Source organism: Leptopilina heterotoma, unplaced genomic scaffold, assembly GCF_015476425.1.
Source record: "Leptopilina heterotoma isolate Lh14 unplaced genomic scaffold, ASM1547642v1 Lhet_156, whole genome shotgun sequence".
Taxonomy (NCBI): domain Eukaryota; kingdom Metazoa; phylum Arthropoda; class Insecta; order Hymenoptera; family Figitidae; genus Leptopilina; species Leptopilina heterotoma.
This window is the reverse complement of record NW_025110870.1, coordinates 330,805-351,972: the sequence shown is the minus strand read 5'-3', so window position 1 is coordinate 351,972 and position 21,168 is coordinate 330,805. Positions and strand designations below refer to the sequence as shown.

Here is a 21,168-nt window from a genome sequence, read left to right as displayed (position 1 = left end):
ATATGTGCAAGATACGAAAGATCTCTTGGAGCGTTGCATTGACAAACATCTTTGAAATAATTTGCAGAAAACGAACGTTCTCGGGTGTTATTATGCAAGTAAAAATTAGTATCAGCATTTTATAGTCCACATGAATATCAGAGCTATTCATAAGGTTCTCGGTAGTAAATTCACAGGTTTTTACACGAGGTACATTAAGTTAAGCGAGGGCTTACGTGTATACCTGCACATACACGCCGTGTATACCGTGAATCTTTAAGTATGATTTACAAGATTTCCCGTGAATCGAGCTCCAAAGGTTTTTTGCAATTTTTATCTGCGACGCCAAACGGCTCGGATCACGTGACTCCCACTGTAGGCATATAAATGCATTGGCAATTTAATGTGGGGCTTATAAGTAAGAAATCGGAATGGGCCCATAAAGCAAGTGGATTGTGGTCCGCAAAGAGGAGAGATGACGTAAAAAGGCAATGCTCAAAAGATTCACTCGAGCGGCGTAACCGACGCCTACAAGAATCCGGCAGTGCTGCATGCAAGCGATGCAGGCTTCGAGTTCAGCTTTAGACTTTAATGGGCAAATGGCAAAATGCATAAACTATGCAAATCCGAGAGAATCTGTCGCAGGCACGCTAGTGGACAGAAAATGTGGGTGTGTCGAGAGAGCACAAGAGATAACAGCTCCCAACTCTTTGAGACACAAGGGAGATTGTATCGTTTCAAGATAAAACCGATTGCTATCTTATTGGAGATGATAAACTGCAACAGAAGATTTTTTCTGGCTAAGTGCCATGTATTGGATTCGCGAAACTACACTGCAAAAAATTATACATTTAAACTACAATTTTTTACGAATATGTCCAAAAAAAGAGGAAAATTATAACAACTCCAGTATGGTCACAATTTTTTATTAATTAACGAATAGAAAAACACTTTTAAGACTCTTCTAGAAACTACTTTTAAATTAATTAATTATCAGAATTTCCAGACTTTGCCCTCGATAATAAATTTTAAAAAAGTAGCAATAAGTAGCTTTCAAAGTCAAAAAAAAGTAGTAAAAAAGTGTTAATCGAAAAATTAAAATTGACGACAAAAAAATCTTTTTAGAAGCTTTACAAAACTTCCATTCCATATATTTGGAATATTTATAAAAATCATTTAATTCTTGCGAAGAATTTTATAAAATTTTTTAAAAAATTGATTCCTTTCGACTAATTTTATGCAAATTGAAATTTAAATAATTAAATTTCTAAAATTTTGAAAATAATTGAAATTCCAAGTAAAAATTTATTACTTTTAAAAATAATTGAATTTTTATAATGAATATTTGTTATTTATGAAAATAATTGAATTTGGCAAAGAATTCTATTAAAATGCCTCAAAATAATTGAATTTTCGGGAATAATTTTGTTATTTATCTTTAATAATTGAATTCTTGGGAAGAATTTTATTAAAATTTAAAAGAATAATTGAATTATTTCACAAAAATGTCATTAATATTGAATTAATAATAATTGATTTCTTTTGAAAAATTTTATTAGGATATTTAAAAATAATTGAATCCCTGTCAAAAATTCTAATGTTTTTATAAATAATTGAATTCTTTCATAGAATTTAAAAAAAACATTTTTGTAAATAATTAATTTTTCGTGGAATTAAAATTAAATTTTTAAGAATAATTACATTTTTTCAGTAAATTCCTGTAAAATTGTATAAAAAATAATTTAAATCTTGTGATGAATTTTATTATTTATGCGAAAATAATTGAATAGTTGCTAAGAATTTTATTAAAATTTTCAAAAATAATTGAATTCCTGAGAAGAATTTTATTATTTATGAAATAATTGAATTTTGCAAAGAATTTTATTAAAATGTTTAAAATAATTGAATTTTCGTGACTAATTTTGATATTTATCGACATAATTAAATTTTTAGGGAGAATTTTATTAAAATCTAAAAAAGAATAATTGAATTATTTCAAACAAATTTAATTAAAATTATATTTAAAGTAATTGATTTCTTTCGAACAATTTTATTGAAATATTTGAAAATAATTGAATTCCAGTAAAAATTCTAATATTTTTGTAAATAACTGAATTCTTCCAAAGAATTTAAAAAAAACATTTTTTTAAATAATTGAATTTTTTTAACAAATTTTAATCAAAAATTTAAAAACAATTACATTTTTCGAAGAATTCCTGTAAAATTATATTAAAAATAATGGAAATCTTAGGATGAATTTGATTATTTCTGAAAATAATTGAATATATTTGCAAAGAATTTTATTAAAATTTTCAAAAATATTTTAATTCCCGAGAATAATTAAATTATTTACGAAAATAATTGAATGATTGCGAAGAAAATTATTTAAAAAAATTATAAATAATTGAATTCCTGTGAAAAATTCTAATATTTTTGTAAATAATTGGATTTTTCCAAACAATTTAAAAAAACAATTTTTTTAAATAATTGATTTTTTTGAGGAATTAAAATTAAATTTTTTCGAATAATTACATTCTTCGAGCAATACCTGTAAAATTGTATTCAAAATAATTGAAATCCTGCTATGAATTTTATTATTTATTAAAATCATTGAATAGTTGCAAAGAATTTTATTAAAATTTAAAAAAAATATAATTGGATTCCTGAGAAGAATTTTATTATTTATGGAACTAATTGAATTATTGAGTAAAATTTTATTAATATGTTTAAAAAGAATTGAATTTGCATGAAAAATTTTGTTATTTTTGAAAATAATTGAATTCTTAAAATTAGAATTTTATGAACTTTTTTTTTAAAAATTGAATTTTCATGAAAAATGTTATTATTAGTGAAAGTAATTGAATTATTGTGAAAAATTGTATAAAAAATTTGTTAAATAATTGACTTTTTATTATTTATGAAAATAATTGAATTTTGGATGAATTTTATCAATTTTTTTTTAAATAATTGAATTGTTTTACGAAATTTCATGAAAATACCAGATATTGAAAATAATTAAATTTTGAATATTTCTGAAAAATAATTGAATCGTTTTAAAGAATTTGATTATAAAATTATAAATATATATTATTAACTATTGATTATAAATTTGATTAAAAATAATATAATTTTTAAGAATAGTTTTTTGATTTTTTAGTATTAGGAAATTTGAAGTAGTGGAAATTTAAAAAAACAGAAATAGATAAACAGAAATCTAAAAAAAAAAACCTGAATAGTATAGCATAACGTAAAAAGTAGTAAATAGTAAGTTTTAGTAGATTAGTGGCAATGCCTGGAATTTCTAATCCAAATAAAAAAATTATGGAAAAATTTCATATTTCTCAACTAATCAAATTCTAAGTTTAGGGATTTTATCTATTTCTAAAAATTGAGGAGAATAAGTAAAAATAATAAAATTCTAAATGTGTATTTTAATTATTGTCTTAATAACAATTATAGCTTTCACATTTTTAAGAGAATATTCTAAAAGTGTATTTAACAAATTTATATTCAGTCCAACCGCTCAACGTTTGTTTTTTTAGTGGATAAAACATTAATATTCCAAAGGATCGTCAAACCACAGCCAATTTAAAAAATTTCTCTCCCTGTACGAAAAATAAATTCTTCATTTTAATTATTTCCTTGTATAGTACATACAACGTGGTACGTTAGATTCCATTTAAATATAAAATAGTTTTGAAATGAAAATATTTTATTTAATATTGTAAAGATATGAATCACTGCTAGCAATTATTTCATATAGTAATAATAAAATTATCTACAATTATAAACAAACATTTGTTAACTATTTAAATATATTTTAATATAATTTATTCATTGTAAGGTAGGCCGAGGTCAAGTGAAGCACTATTTCCATTTATTTACAATTTATTAAAAGACTAATAAAGATTCTCTTCAATAATGGTTTTGCAATTATTTTTCTTTCAGAGTTTATACTTTATACTGGTTCACCAGATTTTGTCCACAATCAAAATATAAAAATTTTGTGGGTTTCAAATATTTTTGTCATAGATTTTAATGTTTTAAAAAATATAAAATTTTTCAGGTTTTTCAAAAATATTTTAAAATATTTTTGTCGTTGTTCATGGTTTGCTATATTTTGAATACTTAACTAAAAATTTTTTAAAAATTGTGGGTTATCTACTTTGGAAAATAAAGTAAATTTTACGAAAGTGATATTCTTTGGATATTTAACAAAAAAAATATTAATGACCTCATAAATTTGAATATCGTTTACTCGAGAATAATTCGGATAATAAAGTGTTAAATCCGCATTTACACATATCTGATAAAGTGAACAAACATCTTCTATAGTTGTTTTTTCCATAGACGTAGGACAATAAATTTACCGCTTTTCCCCATGTGGTACAACGAGGAGCGTTTTATTAAGCGTAAAATGATACCCTTTTGATCGTAAAATTATTTTATTACTACACAAAATATCTAAAGTGGGAATAGAAAAGAAAAGAAAAAATTCTTTAACCCCTAATAATATACTCTTCACTCAAATATTGACTACCAATTCAGGTACATCAAAGAAATATATGAAAGTGTCATAAAACATTATAGAAAAGTGATTTAAAACTTAAAAAATTTTTTAAAATTCAACAGGTGAAAAAATTCCTTCACCAATGTTAATGCACGTATAGACAGTGACGCCACAAATGGTGTAAAATCTGTTGTAGCTTATAAAATTATTTTTCTAAGCTTTCGAGAATACACGGGGTCAGTTCGACCCCAGAATTTTTTTTAAACTCATTTTTTTTAAAAACGAAGATTTTTTATTAATTTTCTTCAACATTATTAATTCTTTCAGTATTTTTAGCACTTTGTAGTTTGTACTAATTTATTTGTTTTATATTTCAAGAAATTTTGATAATTTTTGCAAGATTATCGGACAATTCGTTTTGGGGTCAAATTGACAATCGCGAGATTATTTTGGATTTCGGATATAATTTCCAACGGGATTCAGATATAAATTTAAATACCGTCGGAATTTCTATACTGGAATCAAATCCAAAAGAAGAAATTCCGACTAAAAATGTTCGTGAAATCACTAACTAATCAAAGAGTAATTTTTAGGAAGTCCGATTTGAAGTTAAAATGAAAAAATGAAATTTATTTTAATTTTCACAGAAAGAAAATTTGTTCAACCCTCTTGAATCTAACACACGCTGTAGAATAAGAAATTCTTTGAAAAAAATGGGAACTACATTTGGAATATTTAAAAAGTAATTTTTGAGAAAAACTGTTAAAGGATATAGTTTAACGATCAGTTCGGCTACTGCAATCTCTGAATCGAAACATCGTAAAACTTTGTTAGAAAAAGATTTATCATAGATAATAATCCGAATATTGGGTGGAACGTCTTAGTTTCAAGACATGTAGGTGTACCTTTTATAAACGCGTCTGAAATCTGATAGCATCTGGAACATCTTCATATACCAAGTTCTCGGACTGCATATAGCTGGTGCTTTTATCTATACAATACCCTTTGCACTATGAGAATAAATGTTTCTATACCAGAATAAATATAAGACATTTCCTGATTCAGAACCCTACAGACTACGGTCAGCGTTATCGTATAAAAGTTATAAAAATAAATTTTATACAATATTGTTAGAAATAGGTATCAAATGTATTCTGTTTTTTTTAGAATTTCCACTACTTTAAATTCGCTAATACTAGGAATCAAAAAACTATTCTCAAAAATTATAATCAAATTCTTTAAAACGATTCAATTATTTTCAAAAAATATTCAAAATTCAATTATTTTCGATATTTAGCATTTTCACAAAATTTCGCAAAAGAATTCAATTTAAAAAAAATGTATAAAATTTATCCAAAATTTAATTATTTTCATAAATAATAAAATTTTTACAGGAGTTCAATTAATTTAGAATAGCATTTTCAAAAAAAAATCGAAAAAATCAATTATTTAAAAATAAAATTTTCATAACATTTATTATATTTCGAAAAAATTAATTATTTAAAACAATCTTTATAAAATTCTTATAAATAATTCAATTATTTTCAAAAATAACAAAATTTTTCACAGAAATTCAATTCTTTTTGAAAATTTTAATAAAATTCTTTGCAACTATTTAATAATTTTCATAAATAATAAAATTCATCGCAGGATTTAAATTATTTTTGATACGATTGTACAAGAATTGCTAAAAAATGTAAATATTCTTAAAAATTTAATTTCAATTCCTCGAAAAAATCAATTATTTAAAGAAATATTTTTTTAAAAGTCTTTGGAAAAGAAGTTACTTAATTACAAAATATTACAATTTTTCACAGGAATTCAATTATTTTCAAATATTTTAATAAAATTGTTCGAAAGAAATCAATTATTTTAGATACAATTTTAATTAAATTTTTTTGAAATAATTGAATTATTCTTTTAGATTTGAATAAAATTCTTCCTAACAATTCAATTATTTACATAAATAGTTCTTCGAAAGAATTCAATTATGTCGATTAATAACAAAATTATTCCCGAAAATTCAATTATTTTGAGGCATTTTAATAAAATTCTTTGCAAAATTCAATTATTTTTAAAAGTAATACATTTTTTCTTGGAAATTCAATTATTTTTAAAAATTCTAAAATAAAATCGTTCGCAAGAATTCAATTATTTTCAAAAAAAATTTAATAAAAATGCCACACGGACATTCAATTATTCTCAAAAATTTTAATAGAATTCTTTGTAAAATTTAATTATTTTTTAAAACTGTTCGCAATTTAATGATTTTCAATATCTACTATTTTTATAAAATTTCAAAACAGAATTCAATTATATTTAAAAAATTTTTTGTAAAAAATAAAAATCTTCGTAAGAATTCAACTATTTTCATGAATAATAAAAATTTCTCATGAAAAAATTTTTATAAAATTCTTCGCAAGAATTATGTTGATTTTATAAATATTTGTTTACTTTTTTTACTTTGAAAGATACTTTTTGCAGATTTTGCATGATTTTTCTCATAATGAATTTTCTAAATATCTTAAAAACTAATAGAATGCTTTTGAAATTGTATTGAAATTATTTCAGAGTATTTTTTATATTAAAATATTAAAAATTGTGTAAATAAATTATGTAATTTTGTAGGTAAATTATTGATAAAAATCAGAACAACAATTAGCGCTGTTCAATTAATATATAACTTTTTGTTCATTTTACAGAATATGTTTAAATTTAGAAAAACGGCTCATTTTTTTTAGTTTTTTAAAAATTATATTTCAAAAATTAATATAATTAATAGGTAAACATTTAATATTTTTTGTCATCCAACTTTGATTTTTTTGGGCAAAATAAATCCTCCTTTCTCCTACCCTAAAAGGTAGTATGTACTAACGAGATGTTGAATACATTATTGTTGTCAAAAACCTGATTGGTAATACGCGTGAACATTTTTCTTATCCCTGTACATGGTTTGTTTACAAAATTTGTCTTCTTTAAATACATAATGTCAGTTTTTTTAGTTATCAACCCAAAGATAATCGCATTTAAATTTAATTCAAGAATAATTCCTTAATAAGTCTTGCAAAACATGTTTTATGTAATAATTATAATATTAAATATAATTTAAATCAGGTCATTTTTTGAAATTCAATACCGAAGTTTTTAGTTTGTTTTGTATTTTAGTCAATATATGAATATAAATTTTTGAAAATTATTTTTATAATTAAAAATTTTCAACTTCACATGTTCTTTTCACGTTTTAAAATTTTTCAAAGAAAGATTTTCGGAAATATTTTTAAAAAAATGTTTAGAGATCTATATATATGTTTTTCTTCAATTTTCTAGCGCTTTTTGAAAGACACATCTTGTGATTCCTTATTGAACATTTTTCGGTCAAATTAACAAAAGTTATTAACATTTTCTTTTTGCATTATTAACAAGCCCACAGTGAAAAAATTGAAATTTTGAAAAAAGTTAGTTGTTTTTTGATATTAAATTGACAATTAATTATAAATATTTTATGTCCATTGAAAAAACGCTTTAGAAAAGCATCGAATGACATATTTTTAAACTTTTACGGCTTAGAATTAAAAAAATTAAAAAGTTATTGACATTCGAAAAAATGGAAATATTGAAAATAGTTTCTTTTTGTGGTCTTTTTGGTATTGAATTATAAATAAGGAATAAGAAAAATACAATTTATAATGTTCATAAAATGAAAATATTTATGAGAAAGAAAAGTGTTTATGAAATGAACACAAAAATTTCGACTTTACGTTTGCAGCCATTTTTATAATTTCTTTTATATTACACCTTATACCTTACACCTTCTATTTTTATTAATTTTTAGAGAGAAATTCTTTTTAATAAATCAATATAAATAAAAACATAAAATTTAAGGAATTAATGAAATATAATAAAAAAAATTATCTTAAGCAACAAAAGGGAAATTTACACACGTTCCCTTTTTAATATCTAGTAAATTCAATAATCTAAAACTTTTTAGAAATCAGTATTGAAAATGAATATTTTAAGTATTTACCTATTAGAATTCCAATATAATTTAAAAAAAAAAAATTTAATGAATATTCTATTCCACGATTTTTTAAAATTTCGAAAATTCATTTTAACCAACATTCTTATTTTCTCATAATTTGCTTATAAACAAATAAATGTAAGTAAAAATAAAAAATTTTAATGAATGGACAAAATATTTTTATAAAGTACTTACTGAAATATAAACAAAAACCTTAAATTAAACATTTTAAAACTATTTATAAATTATTTTTCAATTGTATTATTACAACTATTATATTATCATAATAAAATTTTAATTTAAGAATGAAATAAATTCGTTCAATTGAACATTCTGAACTTTAGGGACACCAAATGAACAAAATTTTTTGACAATATAAATATTTTTTAAATTTACTGGCTTACAAAGCAAAAAGAGAATTAGACATTCGGAGTCTTTAACATTTTTTAAAAATTTGACGCATTTTTTAGTAAAATTTTAATTTTAAGAAGTAAGTAAATTTTGGTTATTTAAACCAAAACGTTTCAGAGCATTGGTCATGAAAATTCAATTTCCATTTTGACAAAGTTTTGTTTAACTTATCACAGAAATTTGGATCCGTGGTGGAATTTAAAAAAGTAAAGTTGCTTTTCAGTTTTATTTAAAAATGAAAGTTTAGTGACCAACTCTAAATTTATTTATAAAATTTGATTCTACTTGAAGTGTTTGGTTGCGCCAACGATTTGTTTTGGAGTAAAGATTTGACACAACCTTCCTTTTTTTGTAATAAAATCCCACAGAAGAATAGAAAATTTGAAAACAAAGTTTAAGAAAATATATGCTGAATCCGATAGAGAAGAAAACGATCTAAAATTGAGATTAACAAAATAAAGGGTCTGATTTGCTCCAAATTAGTAGTGGCATGTAGACAGCAAGTCAATAGCCAAAAGTAACGGTTTCTCGGATAAGTATCGGTATAGCTATATATTTAATGAGGAACCGGGCGAAAAGAATCCGATGTCGACAGAGCTTAACGACATTTAATGTCCCTCTGAAGCACTCTCAAGTTTGAACAAGACGGCCAACTATCACATGGGAATTCTATGATTGATAAATATGTATCTTTCAATATGTGTAATATCTTTCCCCCAAAGTAACCAAATTTTACAATTCGAGATTTGAGAACTTCAGCTTATTGAGAAATTATACTTCAAAAAAAATGAAATGCTATTCGATTTTTAAGAATTATTTCTTTGAGCACTTCTAATTTCTACAACCATACAGCTACAATACTAATATACTAACAATTTGTCATGCAGTGACGAATAGTTTCCAAATATTATATTTGTGATAATTGAGCATTAAAATGTTTCAGTAATATTTAATACTTAATAGTTTTCGTGTTCACATAAATTTGAATTTTTTATGTGACAGCATTTAAGTTTTTCTAAATTTATTTTTATTAGTTTTAAAAAAACCCGTTATGCGCATTAAGATGATGATTTTTTATTAGCGTGTTAATCAGTTGTATTCCGGAATTGAATATTTTAACAAATTAACAAAAATTTTCCACGTGACTCAGAAAATATCAAATATTTAAATTCAAAATTGCTTGCGGCAAGCCTGATGGAAAATTAAAGGTTATATCCACAATTCTGAATGAAGAACTCATGAATTGGATGTCGTATTATACATGATGTATATTTATGGGTCTAAAAATAGAGTGGATGAAATTATTCACCTCAACTTCAATAACAGTTGACATGTCCACATGTGGAGCATAGCACAACGCTAGCTTCTCAGCCGTGGACGTTTCCGTCCGCGGCGGAAACATTCCTAGAACCTCCAGTTTGACGTTGGCACAAAATGAAAAAATTGAACAAAACACGTTACACTAAACTTCACATTTATTTATTATACACATCACAAAAACTGTTTTTGAATGAAACTTGGTAATTCCTCCGAAGATCATCAAGACTTGATATTTTCTTGCATAATTAGCAAAAGGGTAGCACTGATTCAGGTTGGTAAAACCTAATGTAATTTTGAAGATATTTGGAACTATTTTAACACTTTTGGCACACTTTCACTAATAATTAGAATTTCTTCAATTCCTTAAAACAGTGAAGAAAGGGATCGCGGGCGGTGTTCAAAAGTGAATCAGAGAAAAAAGAAGAGATGCGCGTAAACAGCTGATGTGGTTGTCGAGTGTTGACTGATTCGGGGGTACCACTACCACGGAATTCCAGCTGAGGAGCGGGAGGTCCTTCGACATGCTCTCGGTTGAAGCTACTACCTACTAACTACCACCACTTTCGAGGAACACTTTATCACGGTCAAGTAAAGTATGTAAGTTGTGGTCCCTACCCTACTCTCCACTTCTATCCTACCCTATCGTGTGGCCGCGTGGACTAGCTTCGCCGAAGAACGGTACCGTTGACGTTCGGCAGTCTCTAATACTTCTCTGCGACCGAAATATATTCTCTCTGTTAGGATTATACATATAATATGATGGGAGATACAACGAGGCACTAGCAAACACGTGGAGTTTTACGCCGCGCCGGTACCCCCTCTTCTTCTTGGAGCGGATCCTCCAAGGGGAATAGGGACGCCCCTCGAAGTGCCTCGAAGTGAATAGTTGAACCGACGTTCACCGAGTTCCACCGACTCAATCCTGCCACATGGCACACGTCACTCGCACGTCGCGCGTCGAACCATGTCCAACGTGCTCGAGCACGACCTGACCGCCGGGGGTCAACCTCTTATCTCCCTCCTCAGGGCAAAAAAAAGTTCTTATCTTCTTCCAGATTGGACCTTCCACCTGCTTTCACTTGCGACTCTCACTTGTACTTGTATTTATTATCAGTGAACTTTAATTTTATAAAATAATTGAACCGCCGACGACCAAAAGGGTTTACGCAAAGTTTTCGTTGGCCCCTCGAATGGCGGAGACTCTCTAAACGCGGGGTCAAGGAAAGTCACGCGTAATCCCTTTTAACCGCCAGTGGTTCAATTATGTTCAGTTCTTCTATTATTCCCTGGGTCAAAATACAAAATTTACCCGACTCGATTCAGGAAGTTTCAATTTCCCTAGGTCCAGACCCTAAGTCTGGACCTAGGGAAATTGAAACTTCCTGAATCGAGTCGGATAAATTTTGTAATTTAGCTAAATCTGGATGGGGTACCTCGATGTTTCGAAACATTACAAACTCATTAGCAAAAAAAAATTTTTTAAACGTTAGACCGCATTGCTAGACGTCCTCAGAAATTAATTAGGTGATTTAATTTTTTATTACCTTCAATTATTGCGAAAATAATTAGTCTTCAATGAACCAATTTTCGGATATGACAATAATTTGTAAATTATTTAAAGAGAATGCTTAAAAAAAAAATTGAAGAGTGAAACCGCATCAATGGAAAGTCCCGAGGCAAAAATAAAACCGATTATTATTGAAAGTCCATAAAAGACTTTAACAAGTGCGCACTCCACCTTGAGAATAAATCCATGGTGTTCTGCACAGCTAATAAAATTGACGACGAATTACGACAATTACTCCCGGTGATCGGTCAATTTCTCCCCCTTCAATTATAAGTGGAAAATGTTTAGAAAGTCGCTTTTAAAAAATGCCTGTCAGTTTCATTGGATTGGTGACTTTTTGCGAGCTCAGGTGACAGCATGATGGCAGAGCTTGACTTCTTGTAAGAAAATGCCAGAAGGCACGCGCATTACTCCACTTTTCTGCGTTGTTGCTCCGCCCGTTTATTGATCATTCCGATAACTGCTTTGCCCCCTTACAATATATTTCTTATTATTTTATATTTTAATGATATTGTACAATCATTGTCGGAAGTTGTGTCTCTATAAATTTTAGGCGCACTAACCAAAAATTTTGTTTAGAAAATTCTTTGAAATATCATTTGGGATTCTGACAGGTGAAATGTAATTGACCTTCTTGGAATGGATATGTGTGTGCTCCCAATCTTATATATATATATCCGCACAGAGAAATCGAGGCTTAGAAATCGATTTTGATTTTGAAACTTTTAAATCTCCGAAGAAACTCGTTTTCATGGATGAAATTGTAACATTTACTTCTTTATTGTTTCGCAATTTTATCATTAAGAAGAATAAAATTTACGACATAAGAATATTTTCGGTTCGATGATAAGTTGAAATAATGAAGTTCGTCGAAATGTATATTTAAATGTATGAGAAGAGAGTAAAATATTTTTGCCGCTTGACGGTTTATGAAAATAAGTTGACGATTGTATACACGAGTAGTGAAAGATCGTTATAACTGCTTTTAACAAGAAGAGTACGTGCAACTCTTGCAAAAGTCAGATCTTGGACCTCGTCTTGGACGCCGCACGTTCGAACCTCTTGGTGGTATACCTCCTCTGTTTGACGTCATTCTTAACTTCAAAGTTAAATTATTTCTGATGAAGCGTGAACTCTTTTTATTAAACCGTTCATGAGAATCATTATTCCTCTTAAAAAAAAAGACTTGCATGACAATATTTTTTTTAACTCGCATGGGCGAGTGAATGTCAATGACATGAATTGATACAGACTTTCTTTCCTAAAACATATGTCAAGAGAAACATCACTTTCAAACTTTTGCTGATAACTTTCCAACCGTTAAAATCATTCTTTCTCACGTGGTGCGTATATTGTGACTAAGAGATAAAATAAAATTTACATTTCTGATTGGCTTTATAACTGAAATTCGATTAAAATATAATTATTCAATATGATGTAGAATATGACACATGAAAGTCAGATTAAATTGGGTAAAGCTATTTTTTTGGATTATTCCAATAATAAACATATGATGAATGATTTTATTCTTAAAAAAACATGATTACAGATTTAAAGTTTAAAGAATTCACTCATTAAGACTAGATGAAAAATATATTATTTATAAAATTACATCTGCTTGCCATTGTTAGTTATAAATTTTGTACCACATCTTAAAAAAATTTATAAATTTGTTCATATATGTTTAATATGTGTATAGAAAATATGTATAAATGATTTACCATTAAATTTATGATGTGTAAAAAATTCTGACATCCGGAACAAAAAAGTTATGGCACTTTCAATCAATTGATTGTTATAGGTCCATGACAAGTTGAATGTTATGCTAACTTTCACTGGGTTTAAAAGATGAATGTTTTGGTACTGTGATGAATCTAGGTCATTTTCACATAATTTAGTATTTCTTGTTTGTCATAACACAAACTTGAATTCTACTCTCTAAATCTAGATCAATCTTTATAACGATGGATATCGATACAGACATGAGTGGTTCATTCATTCAGTAGGAGGTACAATTTCAAAGAAAGAGAATATAAACCGAAATAGCAGGAAAGTAGGTTGAAATTGTAATTAGCAGCTTCTTTATCAGAGTATAGGATCCAAATTTCGACTCTGATCGAAATTGATCGTTTTTTTATACTAATTAAAAATTAGAAATTGTCGGAATTCCGAAGGGGTTTCTACAGGAAATATTCCGAGGAAAGTTTATTCATTTTCCGAAAATTTTTCAAAATATGAATCTTTAGGAAGTCTATAAGTATCTATATACACTTATGATGTCTATGTCCATTCTGTTGCATATGATTGATTTTATTATACTTTGCCAAACTATGCCCATTTTACAAAAATTCAAACAAAGTTACAAAAACTCAAAAATTGTTCAAAACATGCCTTACTTTATATGATTTTGCTCATACTTTCTAGAATGAAAAATATTCTTGAAAATTTTGCAAAAAATTATAATATCTGTTGTCAAAACTTTAACAGATTTCTGCCATACAACAGGCTTCACAGTGCCCCTAAAAAGTATTTTAGGGGAAATAGGGGACTGAAAATTAAAAAATAGGGGACTTTTAGGGGACCATAAAAATTGGTTAAATAAAGATCAAAATATAATTTATTTACACAGGGTTGCCACAAAAATTTCACTTAATTTTCCCCTGACTTTTCACTGATTTTCAAACACAACTTTGACTTTTTCCCTCACCCTAAAGAATATTCTGATTCACTCTAAAAATTATTAGATACTCGAAAAAATGTTTTATTAAATTTATTTACAAATTTCTTCAAAAGTAAAATTATTCGAAAACATCAATAGTTTTATTTAAAATAAATATTTAATAATTTTTTTTTCATTGGAATTAAGATGTTCAAAAATTTTAAAATCAAACCTTTTCAAATTGAACAACTAATAATAATTATAGATGATCGACTGACAAAATCATTAGATTATTATTATTAGAATAATGTTACTGTAATTTCTTCAAAATTAGTTAAATAATAATCTTTAACGTCCGAGATCCTTTATAAATTAAGGCAAATTAAACGAAAACATTCGGACAATGAATAAAATATTTATTTATACTCCAACGTTTCGAAGTCTAAATGATTTCCTCTTCAGGGAGTCTATCCAAAAAAATATACAAAATTAAATAATCATAAAAATTGTATACATAAATATTGGATAATAAATATTGGAGTAAATAAATATTTTATTCATTGTCCGAATGTTTTCGTTTAATTTGCCTTAATTCTTCAAAATTATTTGTATCATTTCAATTCAATTAACATTTTCTAGAATTTTTAACTAAAATTCTACTTTAAATTGAATAACTTTAAATCAAAAAATTTAATTTTTACGAAAAATTGTATTAACAACTTTTGAAAATATTTAATGTATTTCAAGGAATTTAATTAAAATTTTAATGAAATTTATTATATTAAAGAATTTTATAACAATTTTTGAAAATAATTGAAAAATTTTTAAAGAATTTTATTAAATTTTTTAAAAATAATTGAATTCCTGAAAAGAATTTAAATAATAATTTTTGAAAACAATTGAATTCATGAGAAAAATTTTATTAAAATTTTTGAAAATAATTTAATTTCTGCAAAGTATATTATTACTTTTAAAAATAATTGAATTTTTGTTATGAATTTTGATATTTATCAAAATAATTGAATTTTGGAAAAGAATTTTATTAAAATTCCTTAGAGTGATTGATTTTATGGGAAGAATTCATGCGATTTTGTTGTTTTTCAAGTTAATTGAATTCTTTTGCAAAATTACTTAAAAATTTTTTTAAATAATTGCATTTTTCAAGGAATTTATTTAAAATTGTATTAAAAATATTTGAAATTCTGCGATGAAAATAATTGAATTCGTAAATGAAATTTTATTATTTATGAAAATAATTGATTCTTTTCGTAGAATTGTATCAACAAGTTGTTTCTATAATTAAATCTGTTGATAAATTTTATGAAAATAGTAAATATTTAAAAACATTGAATTGCGAAAAACTTTCGAAAATAATTGAAATGCAAAGAATTTTATTTAAATTTTTGAAAATAATTGAAGTTTTGGCGAAAAATTTTGCTATTTATAAAAATAATTGAATTCTTGACGAGATATTCATTAAAATTTATAAAAATAATTGAATTCGTGCAAAGTATTTTATTAAATTTTGTTTAAATAATTGAAATTTTGACAAGAATTTAATTAAATTTTTTGAAAATATTTGAATTCTTGAGATTTTGATATTTATCAAAATAATTGAATTTTGGAAAAGAATTTCATTGAAAATCCTTAAAATAATTGATTTTATGGGGAGAATTTTGTTGGTTATCAAGATAATTGAATTCTTTTGCAGAATTACTTAAAAATCATTGATTTTCTGCGACGAAAAAAATAGGTGAAGCCTGCGAAGAATGTTTTATCAGAATTGTTGAAAATAATTGAATTTTTATTAAAAATCTCAAAAATAATTGAATTTAAATAATATTTAAAAAATAATTGTATTCTTTCGAGAATTTTTATGAAAATTGTAATAAAAATAATTGAATTCCTCCGAAAAAATTTTATTATTTATGAAAATAAATTGAATTCCTTTTGAAGACTTTTATTATTTATGAAAATATCTTCAATCTTTCGAAAAGAATTTTCTTATTTATGAAAATAATTGAATTCTTGAAGATTTTACAATTCATAAATATAATTGAATTGTTTCGAAGAATTTTATCTAAATTTTTGAAAATAATTGAATTTTTTGAAAGAATTTTATTACAAATTTTGAAAATATAATTATATATATATAATTTATTGAATAAGAATATTACATCTTACAATAGTACACTTGTTTATCCAAATTTGGTATTACAAGCGGGGTAACGCAATATTAAAATTATTTTTATTTTAGTCTTAGTTTAAGTAAGGAACAATTCATGGAGATTCTCTTAATTTACATTCTCTGAGCAGTAACAAAATCAGTCTACAATATGCTTTTATCGCATTTATATCTGATACAGATAATATTTTCATTCCATTCTCTATAATGTCCGCGGGACGGGAGGTTTGATGGAAAGTCCTCTCACACAAGTGCGTACATGCTGGACAGCGGAACAATAAGTGGAACAAACTTTCTTCCTCCAGGCCGCAGAGGGGACAATCGTTATCAATTTGAAAAGAATAAGAAAAGGAACCACAATTTATACGTGTAATATATCTATTTAAGAGGCGAGATTGTGCATATATTCTTTTATAAAATAGTGAGAGACCAGAAAGCAAGTACGGCTGAGGGCCATCTTGTAGAGACAAATCCGGGTAAATCAGTAAGCTTGACGATATTGATTGACGGTTTTTATCGCGAATGATACAGCTAGCTTTGCAACTCTCAAGGATAGGTTCTCTAAGGCTTGCGATGGAGTCCAGAGATAGGTTCCGCCAACAATCGAGTATATCTAATGGTTCAAAAATAGCGACCTTCAGCTGAGTGAACCAGTTAAACCTATACTCCGGAGACGATATCGACAGAGCTCTCAGCCTTTCGAAACACATTCTGGGGTATCTAGAATTGTCCATGCGAGAGATCCTTAGGATCCAATTTAGAATGTATTTCAAGACTTTAAGCTCCAGTCGAATCGCACCCGTTTCAAGTCTAACAGCCCAACCAGGTGTGTTCAGTGGGAGAGACAGGAGTCTCTTTAAAAAAGAAGTTTGAACTTTTTCTACTGAGTCGATATAGCAAATCCCCCAAACCTGAACCCCATAAAAAAGCGTGCTCACCGCCAAGCTTTCAAAAAGCCTGGTGTATGATCTCCATGAGGCCTTCCCCATTGAGTGTGCAATGTGTAGGATACTTCCTATAGCTGTATTAGCAGCGCTGATAGCCTTGGTAGCGGCCTGGAAGAAGGAGCATGAACCAACAAAAGGTATCCCTAAATATTCATACTCTTTTACAACTTCAATCAGACTCGTGCCGTACTTGAAAGAGCTAATTTTGTTTGCTTTATGATTACCGCTTCTTGTAAAAATGACAATTTTTGTTTTTCGTATGTTTACAGTCAACTTGTTTACTTCACAGTAGTCTAACAACGCTTCAAGCTTTCTCGTGGCTTCCACTGGGGTATCTGAGAGAAACACCAGGTCATCAGCATACCCTAACAATAGAACCTCAATCATGCTGTTTATCGATAGGCCCCGACAACCCCTATTAACAAAAAATTTATCGATGTCCGAGATAAACAAAAGAAATAAATAAGGGCTCAATACCTCTCCCTGTAATACCCCCTTTGAGACGTCCACGAAATCCGTGTCACCCTCGTTTGTTCTAATACACGTCGAAGCCACTGAGTAAAAGCTCCTTAGGATATTTATCATCTTAGAACTCATACCCAGCCAGTGTAGTTTCTCCCATAGTAAGTCATGTGCAACTGATGGGAACGCTCCCTTGAAATCGACGAATAGGGCGTAGACCGCGGATCCCGGGTTTCTTAAGTGAATCTGAATCAGAGCCTGAAGCGTGAAGATGTTGTCAAGACAACTTCTCCCACCTCTAAAACCTGCTTGTGATTCAGGGAATAAATTATTATCTGTAGCCCATTTAATTAGTCGATTGCTAAGAATTTGAGTGAAAATTTTTGATATACAGTTGACCAGTGTAATAGGTCTATAATTTGAGAGTTCATTTACCATTCCCTTTTTATATATCATAAAAGTGGCCAATTTACCCCATTGAGTTGGAACTATTTCTGACTTAAGGATTGAATTATAAAAATGTTGAGTAAAAAGAATCCAGTTTTGAGGTAAGTTCCTATAAAATTCGTATCCTATCTCGTCGATTCCGGGAGCACTCCCATTTTTGCAGCGGGCCAGAGACCTTAATATTTCGTCGGTGGATATGTCACCGTCCAGAGTAGGATGCGACAACCTGAGCTGGGGTCCCGGAGTGGGGTTAACAATTGGCGGGGGAAAACTCTCAGTCAGAAACTTATACCATGCCTTTAAGCTAATATTTGATCTGTTTTTCGGAAGCCCACCTCTCACTGACCTCACGGCTTGCCAAAAGAGAGAAGAATTCTTACAATTATTGAAATTATTAATTAATTTTTTGTTATAATTTTTTTTCTTTAGGTTAACCAGATCTCGAAATTTACGTTTTTTGTTCAGAAAATTATCCTTAAAATTTTGTGTAAAATTATTCCTCTTTGCCATCCCGAGAGCAGTGGAGAGTTGACGTTTAGCCTTCTTACATGCCCAATCAAACCACGGTTTACGCTTGTCCCCGATGGAACTCGAGTTCTCCCTCTCCATTCCCAGTTCTCTTGCCACACAACATACAGTAGATACCAGCGTCGTATTTAAATTGTTCACGTCTCCCTCCAAATTCGCCACCTCCCCTCTCCAAGCCATCTGATTCGAGAAAAGGACCCTCTTGTTCTTATCGAACTTTAATTTATTTCTGTATCGAGAATTTAAATTCGTAACCCTCTCTTTTTCCCAAGTGGGGGAAAGAGATATAGTCACCGGGAGATGGTCTGAAAGAGTGGGGATGTGGAGAACCTCAAGGTCACAATATAGCGACAATCCGGAAAGCGAACACCATACCAAGTCGATTACACTGTTTCCCTGTGGTCCCACAAAAGTAAATTTCGCCGGACTATCCCCTCGAGAGCGACCGTTCAACAGTACAAAATTGTTTGCCTCCATATTCTCTATTAAAGATCGACCCTTATAATTAATTGTTTGATCTAATGATTCTCTTACATTATTTAGACCCTGTGAGTATAAAATGTCTGAATTTAACTGGTTAAGCTCGCCAACTCTACAATTGAAATCACCCCCCATAATAAAGGGAAGTTCTGGGAAGCGTTCTGAAATAGAATTAATGCATCTGATTATTTCGTCCAAATAAACATAAAAATTCATACCTGGCGAGAAGTAAGTCAGGCCACAAATAAAATTACAATCTTTAAATTTAAAATTAATAAAAATATAAAAATGAGAAATAGATAAAATGTCCGATGTGTATAGATTAGCGTCGTAAGCTAGCAAGAGACCACCCCTTGGTCTGCCAACCTGGTTACTCTTCTGGGCAGGCGCAACGATGGAAGCAAAATTTGGCATTGCATGGAATCTTAAATTCTGATTGGTCGACCAGGTTTCACTAACTGCCAGGATATCATCTTCTCTCATAACACTCACAATATCCTCAATGTTACCAATCCCATGAAGGTTCCAAAAAATGATTCTTGGTTGTAGCCGCCGTTGAGAAGAAAAACACGAGCTCGGTCTCGAAGAGTCTGTCCCCGTTTGAATACCTCTTATCTGCTATTCTTTATTTTGAAACTCCATTCTCTTGGTAAATCTCTGATCTCTCGCACTAGTTGACTCGTGGGAGGGGGTAGCCTCCGGTTTCAGATACTTGTCGATCAATTTGTTATTTAGAGAGGGTTTAGGATCCAAAATGGAATTCTTTCTGGGACGTCCAACTTTGCCTCCCTTTTTATTTGTCTTATGAGATGTTGGGGTATGAAAAGGAGAATCAGGTTCGCCATCATCCAAATTATTTATATGTGATACTTTTTTCCTTATCAGGACCTCAATTTCATTTGTGGAAACTAAAATGTCGTCGACAAAGATCCTTAACCCCTTCATCTTGGCCTGGTATCCAGCGTCTCTGAGCTCATGAACTTTGGTCAGTTGCGCTCGACGAGTCTCACGTTCTTCAATTGATAGGTCGTTAGCTATGGTCAAGTTCAGTTGTCTCAGGTCCTTAATCCTTCCGAAAACCAACCTCACCCATCTGGAGGCTATAAACCTAATCATTATCGGGCGTCTTCCCTTATTTTTTCCCAGACGAAATATATCATCGTAAGCAACCTCTGGAATCTGAAGGCCAACCTTCGAAAAAATGCTCGAGACTTCGTTAAATAAGTTCTCGTTGGTTTTCTCCGAGTCCTCCAAATTAAACAGAATCAAGTTTTTAGCTCGATTAATTTTATCAATCATTGTTATTCTTCTATCCGATTCACTTGTCTTAATTTCTAGCCTGCTCAATTGGCGGCTCAGGGAATCCACACTGTTTGTGTTGGAACGAATTTCTGCGCGCATTTCGTTATTTGAAAATGTCAATTTCTCAATCGACGAAAGTAAATTGTCCCATCTCTGTTCCTCAGAGAGAGAGACAGCAGCTGTCAAAGACATAATTGTTTACAGCTGATGAAAATTCAACTTCACAAATCACTGAGTCACTAAGAAACAAATACTTGTAAGACAATAGGAACAATACCTGAATGGATTTCAAAGTAAATAATATTCAAGGTATCACTACACAATTTCACTGGAACCGTTCAAAAAGATCAAGA

General features: G+C 28.7%; 1 protein-coding gene across 6 annotated transcripts in view; it reads right to left on the bottom strand.

Moving 5' to 3' along the window:
* The window catches only part of LOC122498634 (transcription factor AP-2-epsilon), a 376,673-nt gene that overhangs the window by 76,413 nt on the left and 279,092 nt on the right, over window positions 1-21,168 (bottom strand). The window contains exon 1 of one of the 6 annotated variants that reach the window (XM_043606456.1): window positions 10,228-10,923. The exons of the other annotated variants lie outside the window; for them this stretch is intronic. Coding sequence (XP_043462391.1) covers window positions 10,228-10,320 — 93 coding nt within the window. The 5' untranslated portion in view covers window positions 10,321-10,923. Of the gene's footprint in view, window positions 1-10,227; window positions 10,924-21,168 lie in introns of those variants that run through there. 6 annotated transcript variants of the gene reach the window in all.